Source organism: Trichechus manatus, unplaced genomic scaffold (assembly GCF_000243295.1).
Source record: "Trichechus manatus latirostris isolate Lorelei unplaced genomic scaffold, TriManLat1.0 scaffold00047, whole genome shotgun sequence".
NCBI classification, from domain to species: domain Eukaryota; kingdom Metazoa; phylum Chordata; class Mammalia; order Sirenia; family Trichechidae; genus Trichechus; species Trichechus manatus.
The window spans coordinates 9,938,052-9,957,090 of record NW_004443983.1 but is presented as its reverse complement, the minus strand read 5'-3'; the positions used below and the strand labels follow the sequence as shown (position 1 = coordinate 9,957,090).

At 39.2% G+C, this 19,039-nt stretch overlaps 1 protein-coding gene across 1 annotated transcript in view; it reads right to left on the bottom strand.

The window, feature by feature from the left end:
* The window catches only part of EPB41L4A (erythrocyte membrane protein band 4.1 like 4A), a 330,037-nt gene that overhangs the window by 60,111 nt on the left and 250,887 nt on the right, over positions 1 to 19,039 (bottom strand). The window contains exons 13-15 of the mRNA XM_004376996.2: positions 6,049 to 6,139; positions 3,418 to 3,501; positions 2,301 to 2,414 (exon numbers count right to left, since the gene is read on the bottom strand). Of these exons, the coding sequence (XP_004377053.1) occupies positions 2,301 to 2,414; positions 3,418 to 3,501; positions 6,049 to 6,139 (289 nt within the window). The remainder of the gene's footprint in view (positions 1 to 2,300; positions 2,415 to 3,417; positions 3,502 to 6,048; positions 6,140 to 19,039) is intronic.

Below are 19,039 nucleotides of genomic sequence, written 5' to 3'. Positions count from 1 at the left end.
GCATCAATTGGTCCCAACCACCTGGAGTAAAGGAGAATGAAGAACACCAAAGACACAAGGAAAGTAGCAGCCCAAGAGACAGAAAGGGCCACATAAACGAGAGACTTCATCAGCCTGAGACCAGAAGAACTAGATGGTTCCCAGCTACCACCAATGACCGCCCTGACAGGGAACACAACACAGTCCCAGACGGAGCAGGAGAAAGGCGGGGTGCAGAACTCATATTCTAGTAAGAAGACCAGACTTAATGGTCTGACTGAGACTGGAGGATCCTCAGAAAGCATGGACCCTGGATTCTCTGTCAGCCCAGAACCAAAACAATTTCCGAGGCCAACTCTTCAGACAGGGGTTGGACTGGACTGTGCGACATAAAGTGATACTTGTGAGGAGTGTGCCTCTTAGCTCAAATAGACATAAGAGACTAAACGGGCAGCTTCTGTCTGGAGGTGAGATGGGAAGGCAGAGAGGGTTAGGAGCTGGCTGAATGGACATGGGGAATCCGGGGTGGAAAGGAGAAGTGTGCTGTCACAGTATGGGGAGAGCAATTAGAGTCACATAACAATGTATGTATAAATTTTTGTATGGGAGACTAACTTGAAATGTAAACTTCATTTAACTACAACAATAAAAAATATAAAAAATAGTGAGATAATAATGCTAGGGCAGTTATTTTCTGTTGGTACTCAGACCCACACTGACCTCCTATAATCTCTGTTGTACTGCCAAGACTAGAAGTCTGAAAATCACATTTTCCTGGACTCCCATGCCAGCTGGGTTCCAGTAAAAGAGGCACTCAGGTAAGATTTGAACACAGGAGAAAAAGAGAAACAATTTCACTTTTGGCAGCACCCATGCACCCATGAGAAGTGTGGTTCCAGCAGCTTTATCTACAGTGGTGGCACCTTCACCAGTGGGAGCCAGGGTGGTTCCTGCTCAGCACCCGTGGTGATGCCTACAGCCATGTCAGCAGCAAGTGTAGGTTCACGAGTTCCAGCTCAAAGGTGGAAGCAGCTTCTGGGTCTGTCCTTTTATTCGTCCAGCCCAGAGGCAGTAGCAGCTTTCAAATCTCTGAGTTGCCTTACTCTCCGCCTTTTGTCCCTTCAACCTTCCTCACAGCTTTGCACCAATTCTTTGCATTAATCTCTCTCTGCTAGAAATGCCTAGTGATTAAAATATATAAATGCCAATGCTCATAGGGTTATTATAAGGAGAAATAAAACAATATATACCAAGCATTTTGCTCAGTACTTAGAACATGGTTAAGTACCAAACAAATGCTAACTATTATTCTTTTATCCTAACTAATCACTGCTGGTGATCTAGCTTCCCGCTTCTCAATTCTACAATGTGAAGGTGATGTAGATCTTTCTCTTCTTAACTGTCAAAGGATTTCAGTAAAGTTGGACCTCACTAGAGAAGGCAGAGGAATAAGATTCTGGGAAACTGACAGAAATAGAAGGAATCAAACAGGGAAGAAGCAGTGAGCATGAAGAAGGGCACAAAAGAGAATCCTGATGGTTATCTGAGAACAACATGACCTGAACTTCTTGTAATTATAAAAGTCATTCATAATATAACAATTACGTGGGCATCCACGGTAAATCACAGCCCCTATCATGAAGGGGTGAAAACAATCTCACTGGTAAGTCATTTCTTCCTCTCTTGCACCTCTCATAGTGCCCAGCCTGCTTTGCAGAAAAGTCCAAATCTTCCAGATATTAACTTATTATTATCATTCACATACACTTACCAATATAATCACACAAAATTAATATGCCCTGTTAGATAAAATGTAACAGGATGTATTTTCTCTGTGCTTTGAAAGGGTTTTAGTCCTGCTTATGCAACAATACCAGTCTAGAGAGCAGAGCACTCAGCCTCAGCTCAGAAGCCTTATTTTTAAACTTATTTCATCTTCACAGATAGGATCATTTAATATATCTTAACATAATACATATTAAGATATATTATGTATTAACATAATGTACAATATTATATCACATAATAATATATTATCTATATATCATACTAGTCAATTAAAATTCTTAATTTTTTGGTCTTAATTAAAATACAGAAAGCAAGTTCCTGTCAGTATTTTATAAGATTGTTCTCTAAAACTCTGGCTGTTTCAGAGAAGTGCCTCAGGATCCCTAGCTTATTTTATGTCAACAAGAGTAATCTTCCTGTTGTCTTAGAGAGACAAACAGTAATGATATTATGAGAATTACCTTTTATAAAAATGGAAATGAGACCCAGAGCTTCTGTGGACAATTCACAGCAGAGGGCTGTGTTCAGCTTACCTTCTCCTCATTGGCTGCACGGAGTCATTGTCACTGCCACAGGAGGGGTTTCGGTGACGCGTGTAGGGGAACTTTGGTGATTTATTGCGGTCACTGGGAGAGTTGTAGAGTCCACTGGAATGAAAGAGGGATGGTCAACAACGGCCTGAAGAGGCCTGGAGGGCAAAAACCCTAAGCCTGAGCTAGCAGTGTGTCCACAGCCACATGTTCCGTCCTTTCAGGGGCTCGCTGCACTGAGGATATACGGTTCTCTTTGCTGACAAGATTTATTGAAAAAAAAGAAAGTAAAGTCTGGCAAATGGAACCAGGAAAGTCATTAATTTACATCATTTTTTTCACTGGCCCTCAATAATAAGAAATGAACATATTTAAATGAAAGCAACCATAACAACTACAATTCACATTCATGATGAACCTACCACTTGCCAGTCACTGAATGAGCTAAAGGCTTTATATTCATTATCTTAGCTAGTCTCCACATCAACTCTATGTGCTTAGGTACAATTATTAGACCCATTTAACAGAAAAAGAAATGGAAATACAGAATGTTTAAGTGGCCCAAGTAAAGTAGCTAGGAAGTGGCAGAGCTGGAATTTGAACCCCTGGGTAGTCATTCCAGAGCTCATACCTGGAACCAACATAACTACATAAACAACACCTTATAATACAGGCCTGTCACGGGTTTTGGCAGTTATGAACAGAAAGAAATTAAATATATCCATACTTTTAGGAATTAGGGTCTTCTAGAATCACTATCCATCAGCTATAGTTTTCAACTAAAGTTCTTACAAGAACTATGAAATAAGGGAAATTATCATTAATATGTCATTTACAGTTTTCGGAAGTATATTATCTCACTCTATACCATCTTAATGACCTCTCAGGCAGTTTCTTCATAAACTCTAGTTTTCTTTTCTGTCTTTCCAGGAGAAAATTTCATGTTAGGACACATCCTATTGATTCAGAAATCCCAGTCAGATTGATCTAGGAATGTGACTGCTTTGTCCATCCACTGCTAGCCACAGCCACACAGCAGCTGGATTCCTTTATGTGATAAGCTACAAGTGCTAACCGCTTTTCTACTCTTCTCCTTTATAAAATCAATGATTTCCTTTACCTCTGGGGGCCGTTCTCTTCCCACGGTGCATGGGATTTGCTTCTTTGGGTATCAGGGCTGTTTTCATTCTTTGCTTTCTTAAAGCTTTAATTAAGCAAAAAAGTATAGAAAGTAAATTAACTAGAAAATAAAGTTAACTCATACACTTATTTCTACAATAAAAATTATTCAATGCATGTTTTTATTTGCTTGTTTACACCTATGACTCATTCCAAAAAGAACATGAAGTGGCAGCCTAAAAAATATGTCTCCAGCAAGTACTTTGGGTCTTTTCTCCCCCCTCTTTCTTTCTAGTTTTACTGCTTTAAATCAACAAAACTCAGGTCATCAGTTGTTAAGAAACATTTAAGAGAGTTCACCCACGGGATAGGAAGCAAAGGCGATAACTGAGCCAAGAAAAGAAGAAAGCTGATGAGGAGGAAACCTGGGATATGTGGGCTCATGGGGCAGGCTCCTTTTCTTGACCACGGGGATCAGAGACCCCTGGCTCTGGACTTGGGTCTGAATCTGTGCAGGGTGGTCAGCTCTGGGCAGGCTCAGGCTACCCAAACTGACTTTCCTCCAGGTTCCGCCATATCTTAGCATAAGCCTTCCAAATGAGAATGACTTTCAAATGCTACTTCCTGACCTAGTATCGTCTTTCTGCCCTAGGAATGTAAATATAGCTGAGTTGTTATTCAATCCTAACAAACTGTTTTAGAAATACATGGGGAGACAGAAAGGAAGGGACTCATCAGAAGTCTTCAGGCACCAGTGGGGAGGGAAAGTGTGTTACCTCTCACCTCCCCAGGAGTCTCAGCTTAAGAAAAAGATACAGCTACTTAACTCTTAATCCACTTTTAACCCTGGCTTTTTGAGGAATCCTCTATGTAACTGTCCTAGAACTTGATCATAGCAGAGATCTTTATAATAGCCAACAAAGAGAAGAGAGAAAAAATGACAAGGTCATTTCAAAAAGAGAAAATGAACTTGCATCATAGCGTACTGTGTATCTATACAGGAATTAATAAAATATAAGCCTATAGAATTCTATTTTTGACAAAGGCATGTTACTGATCGCATTAATATATAATAGGTAGATTTTATATACAAACAATATATTGTTTTTATAAAGGTTAAAAAAACTTTTGAAGATCAAAGTCCCAAATTAAAAGCTTATCTTTTAAAATGAGGAAAAATAATATGGTAGATATTTAGTACAACAGTAAAAGGTGTGAGTGTGTTTTTAATAAATCAGAAAGAAAAAGTGAGGAAAAGAAAAAAGGAAGAGTTAGAAAAGAAATAAGGAGATGAACAGGGAATTGGAGAGCAGACGAAAGTTAAAGAATAATGAAATCCTGGGTGGCAAATTAATTGCATTCCCTCCCTAAGCTGTTTCTCATCTGGAGCTTGAGTGGGAAAATTTGGCATCCCTTCAGGTATCAGTACTATTGTACTATCAGCAAGAATGCAGTTACAGGGAATTCAGCTCCTTCTGTACATTCTAAAAAGGCTTGGGATCTGAATTTCATGGAAGATTACTGTTCTTATGTTGGACTTACTATAAACATGCCCTGTCCATACAGATTAAGCTGGCTGTCTGTTTATCCACAGCTGTGAGGCTGGCTAAGGGAAGCAGAGTAAACTGAAGTATATGCAAAGGCAAAGAACTTGTCATTCCAAACAGAAACTATAAAGGGAGTGTCTTGGAACTGGAGAAAAGAAAATGTAGACAAAACCCTAAGGAAAACATCGCAACTCTGGGAATCCTTATATTTTAGAATTATTTTGCTGAGAAATTATCAGCTGTATTCCTCAAAGTAGCCACAATCCCACTGAGTGAAGACACTATTATTTACTAAAAACGATCAACCAGATGATCTAGGAATTTTTTGAGGTCATGTATTTTCTGAGTCCTTGGACTTCTCCATGTTGTGTGGAGCAATCTCTATAGAGAAAGTGAGCGATGAAAGCTGCTCATTGTGTATATATAATGTTGTTCTGTGAACATAATTGGAGATAGGAAAAAACGACTCTGTAATAGCTTCTTAACAGAGGACAAGGCTGATCTTTCAGGGAAACATCCATGTAATATATTAACAGGAAGTTTTCCAGTGGGGAATGCTGCTGGGAAAACTGATGCAGACGACCGTGACAACTCTTCATACATATGCAATCCCTGACTTCCGAAGCTCTGACGCCTCTAAATTCTATAAACCCCCTTTTCAAGGTCACAGTTCAGTGCACCACTGTAATGAGCACAGTACATTAAACATGAATATCATCTACTTTATTCCACAAGTCCCTTTGAGCAGTCCATTATATCATGGCATTTTAAAAGTCACATGGAATGTTCACTTTGCTGCACAGAATGCAGCTTAAAGACTATCTGTGATTTCATCATGCTGTGGTAGCAAGAACACTTCCTCGCAAATGCTAGAGGCAGCTTCTGTGGTTTTATACTTTACTGGCATTTGGAAGTATTCCTGGACCACAACCTGTTTACTGGAACCCATTGATCAAAAGTATTGGTTAATTATCAAAATGGAAAGATTTCTTAACCCTACCCAATGGGAAGAATCGGTATTTTTTTTTTTTTTTTTGTGTTGTAACAGCATATAGTTGTGTGTTTCTTCAGTTAACTGCACTGACCTTTTTACTGGTGAAGGTGCAATAATTTTAGTTGTTCCTTCATTTTCTCCATTTTCCATATTTGCAGTTATCTGGTTTATGCTGTCTGATCCTAGTAGGCAAAGAGGCAGAAGGAAGGAGATATAGATCAGGAAAGCACAAAGAAGCAGAAGAGTTATTTTAAAATGCAATTTTAGGGACATAATGGCACAGTTTACCAATAAATTATTTTTCCAAATAAATGATGAATCTCTCAGTAAACATGGGGTACTATTTTCTGACATGTACTAACAAAACAATGTTCTAGAGGGTCTATACTATGTAAAATGGGACCTTTTGAGACTTTAAGTCCCCACTTCATTTTCTTTAGAGTGTTAACATAAGCTTCTAAGATATTTAGTCCATATATTAGAATATAAAAAATAACAGTTCTTGATAACTACGTGGTAAAGAAGTTACTGTTTCTAGGTATGTATGGCAGCCCCCATTCAAAATCAAACCAAATGAAAAAAGTGTTTCTAACCTGAACTCATAATACAAGTGACAAGATTAATAGAGATGTGATTTGTGTCACTCACATGCAAAAAAATTTTTCAAATGTATGTTTTATGCAAACCTTCCTAAAAGTCCAAACTTGAATTTTTATAGGCTGTTATTCCACAAATTTAAATAGATGCCCAGTGGACCAGCAGAGGGAGCCCAGAGCAGACACAACACTGGCAATCATGGTCAAAAGCAAGATAAGCAGGGCCCAGGCGCATCCGGAAGGTCTCATTCCTTTTGCAGAACAAAGGCTGAAGAGTTTGCAGACATAGATGTGCTGGCACCTCACTCTGGGCACTTTGGACAAGCAGGGAGAACCAGCCAGCTTGGATGCCCGCAGTCGTTGTTCAATGAACTCTATGTGGCATGCAGGTATGTTTTCCTCAGTGACACATCTTGCAGGGCTACATCCATAGTTAGCCCTTGAATCCAAAGTGTAATTGCCACTACCACTGAGGTTTTTGTTTTATTTTTATTTTTTTTTATTTTGATGAAATTCTACACAGCCAAAGATACACTATTTCAACAATTTCTGTATGTACAACTCATTAACGTTGGTTATATTCTTCAAGTTGTGCTACATTCTCACTATCTTTTTCCACATTATTCTACCACCATTATTTTAAACTTACTGCCCCCTAAGCTTCCCATCCAACCTTTTGAGTTGCTGTTGTTAATTTGATTTCACATAGATAATTCTTTAAAAAAGCACAATGCTAAGAGCAGATGTACTTTACTAATTAAAATAAGCTATTTTTTGGTTCAAAGAAGACTTCAGGGAATAGTTTTGGTTTAAGGTTTAAAGTTTAAAGAATACCTCAGGGCCACTGAGGGTTTTTGAGTCATGGAGCCGAGTTGGTGATATGAGTAAAAGCTAATATCTATTGAGCATTTACTATGTGTCAGGTGCTGTTCTAAATACTTTATATCTATTTACTCATGTGATCCTCAAAATAATTCTACGAAGTAGCACATGGTAAAGAATTTAACTTTACCCAAAGAATTTGGTCTTTGTCCTTGGTTCCTGAGAGAAAACCTCTAAAATCTTGGACTTTCCCCAGTGACTGAAGTGTCTTCAATGAGATCTGAGAGTTTATGCAAATGAGTTGCCTCCTGGATGGGGCTTGGCCAGGTCAGAAAGACCCACCCGTGATATTAGCACACCTTAGGGGTGACGGGCATGATTCAGTCAATCAGGCTTATGTAATTAGGCTCCAAAAAAGGCTCTGGATACAGAAGTTCCATGAGATTCCTGGCTGGTGATAGACTTTGATGCACGTGGGAGGGTAAGGCATCCTTTGGGAAATGGAAGCTCTGCATTGGAAACCTCCCAGACCTTGCCCTATGAGTCTCTTATTTGTATCCTTTTTGCTATAATAAAACTGTAACCATAAATACAGCACTTCCCTGAGTCCTGTGAGTTGTTCCAGCAAATTATGGAACCCAAGGGAGTAGTGGGAACCAACTGGTCAGAAGTCTGGGGGCACTGGGGACTCCCAAACTATGACTGGTAGCCTAAGGGTGTAGTGGGAAGCTCTCAAATTTGTAGCCAGGAGCAGATATCTGGGTGTAGTGGGTTCCCCCAAGCTTGCAGCTGGCATCTACGGTCTTGAACAGGCTTGACAGTTTGCAGAACTGCGCCCTTTAACCTGTCAGATCTGATCTAGGTTAGGATCAGAAGAACTATTGCATGTGCAGTTGGGAATAGAATGGAATATATTGATTTGAGATTTATTTGATTACTAATAATAAATATTATCCCCATTTTAAAGATGAGAAAAATTGGTGTTTCCCAATGTCCACCAGCTCATGAGGAACAGGCCAACTTTAGACGTCAGCCGTCTGGCTTCAGAGACTAAGCTCTAAAACACAATACACTGCCTTCCACAACCATCATCTTTGCTCCATTCAAGACAGTTCAAAAGTCAGCCAAGTCGGAGAAGTGGACACTTCAGAAGGCAAGTGTAAGGGATGTCAAACAAGGAGAACACTGGGTAGTCAAGTAAGAGAATCCTCTCTCTCAAGGGTAACTAAGGTTGAAAGGCAAAAAGAAGAACACTTAAGTATTCTCCAAATAGGCAATTTTCTTTCAGAGCAGTTGGAGGCATATCTGGCTACCCATCAGGAAAGATAAACACTAATAAATATACCTTGGACACAGAAAACAGTGATTTCAAATATGAGCTCCAAAAACTATTATTCTAAGGAATTTGATATGAGTTCAACATCAAAATTCTGTTCCTATTTGGAATCCTGAAATGGAAATGTAAGCCTGGATGTAGCCGGATAAGTAGCACTAAATGTAAGCTCATGTTGGAGCCAGCACTAATAACTAAGCAATATCCACAATCCAGGCATTATAAAATAAAAACTTTGGGGTCTATAACAGTAAATTTCACCAGGTGGGATCAACAGGACGCCATCAGTTCCCCTGAGCTACCACACGTGCTTTCAGACATCTGTAGGGCCCAGTCACTTATATTTTGCCATGACCATTAATAATATCAAAAGGACAGAGTCTCAAAATTGTTGTGTATTGTCAAGTCAATTCCTACCCACAGCAACCCCACGTGACAGAGCAGAACTGCCCCATACGATTTGCTTGGCTGTGATCTTTACAGGAGCAGGTTGCCAGTTCTTTTCTCCAGCGGAGGGAGCCACCGGTGGGTTCAAACCACCAACCTCAGTTAGCAGCCAAGCACTTAACCCTTTCACCACCAGGGCTCCCTGGGGCAGTGGTACCAAAAACCAAACCCATTGCCATTGAGTTAATTCCAACTCATCTGTACCCCAGACAGTAGTGTGCCCCAACATAATTACCTTCAATTGCTCCTATTAAGTACTGAAATATGGTATTGTCCTCAGTAGGTATTACTAATTTATAATACAAATGAAAAGGACCTTCATGTGTCTAGGGCTGTTATCCCAGGTCTGGGGGTGTCGGTGGGGGAGGTTACAGCAGAGGGACCAAACCCAGCGCCAATAACACCAATCAAAAGAACATCCAGGAAAGGTGAACATCATGCTAACACAGGCTCTGTGCAACTAACTGAAGAATAAACCTAGGTGTACTCCAACCCTCATCTGTTTAGACTGACTTGTTAGTTGCTGTCAAGTCGGCTCTGACTCATGGCAGGCAACCTTATCTATAACAGAATGAAACGTTGCCCAGTCCTACACCATCTTCATGATCTTTGATACGTCTGAGCCCATTGTTGCAGCTAATGTGTCAAGCCATCTCACTGAGGGTTTCCCTCATTTTCACTGACCCTCTACTTTACCAAACATGATGTCCTTTTGTAGTGACTGGTTTTTCCTGATGACATGTCCAAAGTAAGCTTCCAGCATGATAGCAACATGCAAGCTACCACAGTAAAACAAACTGACAGGTGGGTGTTAGTTAGACTGACTGGTCTTTACTTAATCTAACAACTGATCACCTTGGGGAAAATAAGGTTGTTTAATCACTTTTACCTAGTTTCTTCCCATCATAATCTCCCAAATTAATAAATAAAAACTAAGCAATATTTTTAAATAGAAAAATTGCAAACTGGGTCTATTTTCTTAAAGAAACCAACATTTGGTTATTCAAAATATCCAAATCATAATTTCTAAGATGAAACACTACATGGACAGTTCCCTCCGCAAAAAAAAAAAAAAAAAAAAATCAGAAAAAAAGTGTGTGTGCTCTTTCTCACAGATATGCAAACAGTATAGCCAAGCTTGTTCAAAATAAATTGTTCCACTGTCAGGACTATTTTGCTAACATAACAGTTAGAGGACTTTTATATACACAGCATAAATGAGATAAGGTATTATCAGTAATAAGATCTAACTCATGATTCTTTTATACTCAAAACAATGAACTACTAACTGAAAGATTTGTTTATTTGTACTCTCCTACTCCAGTGGCTCAGCGGTTAAGCACTTAGCTGCTAACCAAGAGGTTGGCAGTTTGAACCCACCAGTAACTCCGTGGGAGAAAAGACCTGGCGATCTGCTCCCGTAAGGATTACAGCCTAGAAAACTCCATGGGGAAGTTCTACTCTGTCACATGGGGTAACTATGAGTCGAAATTGACTCAACAGCACCTAAGGACAACAAAAACTCCATAACTAATGTGAACTAGACAAACCTTACTAGTAAAACAATACTATAGGAGGCTATGTGGGGGGAGCCACTTAAAATATTAACTTATTGGTCTGGGGAAGCCAGCACAACTTGTACAAGGAAAGGTCATGAAAGCCCCATAGACACTTCCAAACTCCCTAAGGGACTGAATTGCTGGGAGGAGGGCTGTGGGGACCATGGTCTCAGGGAACGTCTAGCTCAATTAGCATAACACACTTTATAAAGACAATGTTCTACATTCTACCTTGGTGAGTAGCATCTGGGGTCTTAAAAGCCTGTCAGCAGCCATCTAAGATACTCTACTGGTCTCACCCCTTCGGGAGCAAGGGAGAATGAAGAGAACAAGATACAATGAAAAGATTAGTCCAAAGGACTAATGGACCACAGCTACCATGGCCTCCACCAGACTGAGTCCAGTACAGCTAGATGGTGCCCAGCTACCATCACTGACTGCTCTGACTGGGATCACAATAGAGGGTCCTGGACAGAGCTGGAAAAGGATGTCGAACAAAATTCTAACTCACAGTAAAAAGACCGGATTTGCTGGCCTGACTGGAGAAATCCCGAGAGTATGGCCCCCGGACACCCTTTTAGCTCAGTGGTGAAGTCTCTCCCAACGTTCACCCTTCAGCTGGGGATTGGACAGCCTCATAAAACAAAATGGGACTAATGAGGCACAGCAGTCCAGGGACAAAGACTAGTAGGCAGGAGGGGACAAGAAAGCTGGTGATAGGGAACCCAAGGTTGAGAAGGGGACAGTGTTGACATGTCGTGGGGTTGTTAACCATTGTCAACAACATGGGGCAATATGTGCACTGTTTAATGAGAAACTATTTGTTCTGCAAACCTTCATCTAAGGTACAAAAAAAAAAAAGAATTATCTATGTGAGGTCAAATTGACAACAGCAACTCAAAAGGTTTGATGGGAAGCCTAGGGAGCAATAAGTTGAAGATAATGGTGATGGAATAATTTGGAAAACGATAGTGAGAATAGCAGCACAACTGGAAGAATGTAATCGATGTCACTGAATTGTACATGTAGAAACTTTTGAAATGGTGTAACTTTGGCTATGAATATGTTCACCAATAAAAAGGTCCTCCAAGGCTGAGAAGGGCGAGTGTTGACATGTTGTGGCGTTGTTAGCCAATGTCATAAAACAATACGTGTACTGACTGTTTAATGAGAACTATTTGTTCCGTAAACCTGCATCTAAAGTACGATAAAAAAAATTAACTTATTGGGAGCATTTCTGAAGTATCCATTCATATATTATTCATATGCTAATTATAAATTACAGAAAAACCTGAGAAAGCCAGAACCTGTGTAAGGTGGAAACCTCTCAGAGAAGGAAAACTCAAATATTTTCCACCAAATCCAGAGTGATAGAAAAGTGGTGACTGCACCCTGTCAAAGGCAGAAAACTTGTGAGACCTGGAAAAACAAGGCAGTTCAGTCGAGTTACTATGTTCTTAAAGGTAATAACTGTACTTTAAAAACATAATATTTTAACCATCTATTTAATTAGTTTAAATTAGTGAAGTTTAACCCACATACTACCATTAGAGAAGAAAGCCAGGCAATTCAGTAAAGCTAGGTTATATATTAGTTACTGAAATCTGCAAAGGTGAGAAACGTAGGTTTTGCATTTTTAGGTTTACTGACTTTCCATTTTGCTGACATGCACTGTTTTCCTTCAAACTTTTCCTCCCTGAAGCATGCCACTTTCCAGAATCTTCCCTTCTACATTAGCTCATACTCTTGGGCTACAGAGAAAAGTGATCTGACAAACCTATCATACTAAAGGGCTCATGTCTTTATGTATTATGTGCCACAGGATAGTTCCATTTTAAAGAGGAGTAAAAGGAGAGGCCAAATATTAACTAAAACAATTAACTGATAACAATGGAATTTCAGGCACTGCTCCAGGAGATATTTTGAAGTTGGAGAAATCTTTTCCCCCACTTCTTTTTCATTGCGAATTATAACAGACATACAGAAAAGATCATAACATACATATGAACAACTTAACAAATAATTATGAAGTGAACTGCCATTTAACTACCACCCACTTCAAAAAATAAAACATTAGGCCAATTTTCCTACACTACATAAGTCACCCCATTTGGGGCATCTCTTCATCTTTTAGATAAAGCAAAACAGTTGTTTTCTATCTAAAATATCTAAAAACATGAATTATTGTGTATTATATTTTGTAATAAATATATTTATTATTTTAGTTATCTAGTGTTTCTATAACAGAAACATCACAAGTGGATGGCTTCAGCAAACAGAAATTCATTCTCTCACAGTCTAGGAGGCTAGAAGTCCAACCTCAGGGTGCCAGCTCCAGAGAAGGCTCTCTCTCTCTGTCAGTTCTTGGGGAAGGTCCTTGTCATCAATCTTCCCGCTCAGGAGTTTCTCAACACAGGAACCTTGGGTCCAAATGATGTGTTCTGCTCCCAGCACTGCTTTCTTGGAGGTAGGAGGTCCCCCTGTCTTTCTGCTCATTTCTCTCTTTTATATCTCAAAAGAGATTGACTCAAAACACAACCTAATCTTGCAGATTTAGTCCTGCCTCATTAACATAACTGCCTCTAATCCTGCCTCATAAACATCATAGAGGCAGGATTTACAACGTACAGGAAAATCGCATTAGATGACAAAATGGTGGACACACATTTTTCGGGACACAATTCAATCCATAACATTTATAAAATACCATAACAATGAACGACATATCACTGTGTCCCTAACAGCTGCCCACACAGTGTTTTTTGCATATGGTAAGACGCAATGAACATCTGTTATTATAATTTACTGCTTCTACTATTTTTTCCACTGTTGTTGTTAGATGTCATCAAGTTGATTCCTACTCATGGTGACCCCATGTCTTCTTTTATTGATTCACTCTAATATCTGTCATTTTCTCCATAATGTCCAGTCGAAAGTTGGTGAAATTAAGGCATTCCTGTGATGTCAAGATTTGGTGATGAATATACATAGATTTTCAATTACAAAAACACTTGGCACTTAAATAGCATTAGGAGTCTGACAAAATTCGTAGCTCACATTTGACACCTGTCAACCTAAATAAAATTTTGATATTAATTAAATGTTGCCATTGCTTTTAATTTACAGAATAGGTGAGAAATGTGAGTAGGTGACATTAAAATTTTATATATACAGTATATATGTATGTATGTGTGTGTGTGTGTGTGTGTGTGTGTGTGTGTGTGTGTGTGGCAAATGAAAACTCCCCTTCTGTTATACTGGAAAAAGGACAAATAGCCAATGAGCAAAGCAGGATTGTGACGTCATGTGTGCTTCACAGATTTTTCAAGGCTGTGACCCTTCTGAAGAAGATCGCCGTCCTGTCTTCCAAGGTGCCTCTGGGTGGATTTGAACCACCAACCTTTCAGGTAGTAGTAGAGCACTTCATCGTTTGCACAAGCCAAATTCAGGATAATGATGTTCTGTTTAATAAGTGTCAAAAGTAAGACAAAAAAAAAAAAAAAAAACCTGGATGTGGTAGTAAGGAAGATGTGGATCACAAGGCCAAGAAGCCATATCCTGCAGGAGTGGGCTACCTGAAATGCAGCCTCTGCTATAGCATGCTGCACTTTTAAATGAAAGCCACAGATTATAACAAACAGCAGTTACTGACATATGATTATTAAGGCTTTCAAATAAATCCGTATTTTATTTTAGATAAAATATTAATTCTAGTGAGACCATTTAAGACTAGCCAAGAACGACCTATTCATTTTATATATTGTTCATATTAAAAAGACAAAGGGCTTTATTTCAAGAAGTTGACCAAATTTGGAAGAACAAGTTTATCAGGGGACTGCTATAGCTTATTAAATTGCCAAATCTAGCTCATGGCTTGTGATAACTTTTCTTTCTGGAGTGTTAAACACTACAGCTTAATATGGGCCCACACAATGTCCCTGTAGTTTAGACAGCGCTGCAATACACAAGTTTGTTCATTTTTAAGACACTATATCCAAAAGCTTCCAGCCTGTGTGCATCAGACCACTGTCAGAGCTGTGGTGAGATTTTGCTCACATTTGAGTGCCTCTCTTCTTAAGTGACCATTGCTTTTAATCCAGAAAGCATGCTGTCAGACACAGAATCAACTTTCTTGGGATCTATTTAGCTGACCTGGGAACAATTCTTTAAAAGTCATCCCTGTGATATCAAGATTTGGTGATGAATATACATAGATTTCCAAGTACAAAAACACTTGGCACTTAAATAGCATTAGGAGTCTGACAAAATTAGTGGTTCACATTTGAAACCTGTCAACCTAAATAAAATGTTTGCTATTATTTAAATGTTGTCATTGCTTTTAATTTACACAAAAGGCGTGAATGGTGAGAAGGTGACATTAAAAGTTTTACATATACGGTATATATATATATGTAACAAGTGTAAACCCTGCTTCTGTTATACTAGAAGAAGGACAAATGGCCAATGAGCAAAGCAGGATTGTGACATACAAATGATTTCACTTTAAGAACTCTCAAATATAATAAATTTGTAAGCTTTTAGGTTATATTTTATCCTACTTAACACATTTTCTTTTCTTCCCTAAATTAAAAAACAAACAAAAACTAAACTATATCTGAAATTTAAGGAAAAATAATCAGGGCTGATTATAATTATTCCCAAAGTAATAAATTAGGTTTCAGTAAAGGAAGTCTAACTTTATGCTGTTTGTTCCAGTAGGACTTATTAGAAGATATATGATATTCATGAATTAAGAGTGAGCCAATAACTGAAAATATATTTTAGCTCTTGTTCTCACAGTGGCAATACAAAGTTACTTTGCCTTGGTTTCACCAACTTTAGACAGAGTATTATGGAAAAAATGGTAGATGTCACAGTGAATTAGTAAAATAAGATATTAATTTTCTAACACTACAAATTATGGCCAAACAGTAAAGTGGTCAAGGTATTAATTTTAGTGAGACCACTTAGAATTCGCTAAAAGCACACAATTCGTTTTACATATTGTTAATATTAAAAAGACAAGGGGCTCTATTTCAAGAGGTTGGTCAACCTATCATCATGGAAGGTTTTCTATTTGACAGAACATACACTCGCTGAATTATATAAATTTCAAAACATGTAATTTGGAAAATACAGGTGTTTTTGCATCCAGTGGCTAATTCTTTAAAGTTCAAGTGCCTGACATCAGCCCAATCATTCCAAAGAGGCAGCCAGACCCTTGCTTTTCTTAAGTTTATGCATTCAAAAGTTCCAAGGGGGTATTTAAGTATAGCTGCCTCTTTACCACAAATATACAGACTTCTAAGACTTTGATTTTGGTACATGTCAACAGCAAGATCAAACAAGGCATTCTGCTAAAAAGCTGGAGTGTACATTATAAATAATAGATGTGGATGAGAAGGATGCTAGGAAAATATGTCTATGCATGGAAGATCCCTTCCCAAATTGGCCTGCTTCCAGTTTCCTCGTCCCTAATCCAGCACTGTCCTGGATCCCATTGCTTTCATCATTACCAAAATGATCAATTTGGAGATGTAAGTTAGGTAGTCTTTAAATTTTTTTACCTAAGGACTCATTAAAAGAACTTTGAAAAACTATGTACCTCAGTGCGTTTTTAAAATGATACCAATATTTTTCATCAAAAGTTTATAAACAGTACCAAAGGATGTAATTTGCAGGATATAGTAAATATTGACATTTTAAAATTGCACTGTTTCATGACTCTCTTAAATGTATCCAATGTAATAAAATACCATAGCAATTTCATACCCATAATCAACTATTTTAAAAAATACACGAGTTGTTTAGCAACTGGAAATTCATAGCATTCTTTTTTCTCCTTGAATTTGCATCTCAATTCCACTTCCCCTGCAAAAATTTATCCCAAACGTTTATGCATGAAAGTTTTTTATTCATCACTCCATCATACTTCTTTGTGGTTAAATACAGAAGTTAAAATGAAAGATTTATTTTCCATGACCATGAGGCTCTAAGTGCTAAAAATTTCTTCTGAATGAAGTTGTCATTACAATTATTATTAGCATGTTATTAGTATAGCATGCTAATATTGATAAATAATTCTTAAAAACAAAAAGTACATTTTTATAGGAAAGTAATTATTAATGAGGAGCTCTGGTGGTGCAGTGGTTAAGAGCTCAGCTGCTAACCAAAAGGTCAGCCTTTGGAAACCATCAGTCTCTGCATGAGAGAAAGACGTGGTAGTCTGCTCCCGTAAGATTTACAGCCTTGGAAACCCTATAGGGCAGTTTTACTCTGTCCTGTAGTGTCACTATGAGTCACAATTGACTTGACGGCAGTGGGTTTGGGTTTTTTTCCTCCCCCTAATTATTAATTTGACAAAAGGAGTGTATCATATCCATTTGAGAATATTATTTTTTGCTAGAATGAAATGTTTAGCAACAATTCTATTCCTAATGTTATTCAGATAGATTTTCAAGGCTGAACAACCTTGTTTACAAAAAGAAAAAAAGGGCTATGTAAGATATTCTGTTAGGGAGACATCATCAATGTCCCAAAGAACATCTAGAATTTACATGTCTAATACCCATTGCTGTCAAGTTGATTCCAACTCATAGTGACCCTATAGGACAGAGAAGAACTGCCCCATAGGGTTTCCAAGGAGCAGCTGGTAGATTTGAACTGCCAACCTTTTGGTTAGCACTCGATCTCTTAATCACTGAGCCACCAGGGCTCCACATGTCTAGTAGTGCTAATATTATCCAAAATTATTTTGAATGTTTTATCAGGTAACAAATCAATTGAGTTCTTCTTCAATTTTGTTGAAAGTCAAAATGAGAAAATGACTTAGAAAAGGACATGTCGAGGCGTGGTCAACATGGCGGACTAGTTAGATGCTTCCTATATCCCTCTTACAACAAAGACCTGGAAAAACAAGTGATTTAATTCTATGTGAACATCTGGCAGCCCTGAACAAGGCAAGGTTAAGAAATCCATCTGAGTCATACCAGAGAGGAAGACCATTTGGAAGAGGTGAGGAGCCCTAGAGCTGTGGCGGTGACACAGCAGAGACACAGCCACGTCGGGCCACGGTGAAGCAGGCAAACAGCTATGCTGTGTGCGCGCTCGAGAAGCAATTTCCACATCGAGAGAGACCTGGCAGCAGAGATTCTGCTTGGACACTCCAAACCAGTGAACAGCAGCTCCCAAGAGGCTAGGATAAACATATGCATGCACCCTTTCGAGGCAAGTTTAAAAAAAAAAAGCCCATTTGGGAAAAACCTCTCTCCCTTTTACCTCCTATCTCCACGCTCTCCACCAGATTTGGGAAAAACCTCTCTTCCTTTTACCGCTTCCCTCCCTGCTCTGCACCAGGAGTCTACTTGGCTGGAAACAGATCCCAAAAGGTGCCCTGACCCATTCTCCTGGCCTAGGAGAGGGAACAAATAAGCTGTGGCTCCACTAGGCCAGGAACACAGGGTCGGCACAACTCCATTGCTGGCCATAGAAATCAGGGGTCTGCAGACTCTGAGTGCCATACACCCCTGTATAGACTTGTGGGGACCCATCTCAACAGCGTTAGCCCTCACTACCACAGTACAACAGGGCAAACATCTGAAGTTTAACTTCAACTGCTTCAGCTGTGAACGGACAGATTTGTGATCCTCGAAACAGCCCTGCCCCTCAGGTAGGCACTTTTATCGATCTGCAGCAGGGTCTTGAGGACTGGTGATAGTTCCTAAAGTGCCTAGTCACCTGCTTCAGGAGTTCAAGAAAAAGTGGTGCCCTCGAGTCTTTGCAGCCAACATAATGGGGCGCTCTTCGCCTGGCTGCAAAACTCACCTACCTATTCACCCTAGAGAATAGGGACACCCTTTTTTTTCAGACTCTCAGGGGTAGCCGTCGGCCCCCTGCCTGGCTCAGCACGGATCCCTTACCACAGCCAGAGTCCAGTGCCTGTACCAATCACCCATGCCTCTCCAGGACTAGGGGTGAGAGCCTGCATCACACACTTGGAGATCAACTGCCTGCACACCCAAGCTGATCCCATACAGGAAATTTTAACGAACTCCGGCGTGCACATACTTAGTTACAGAACCAACTACCTGGTGACAGGACATTAGAGATCAAAAGGTGTCAAAAATCAAACTAGTGCACACAAGCAGCCTATTTGGGCATATCAAAACAAAACAAAATAAGAAGCTAGGTCTCACTAAGCAAACACAAAATAAAATTATTGATGGCTCGGAGACAACAGTCAATATCAAGTCACATAAAGAGGCAGTCCATGATGGCTTCAACAAGCTCCCAAAATAAAGAATCAATAAATTCTCTGGAGGAAGA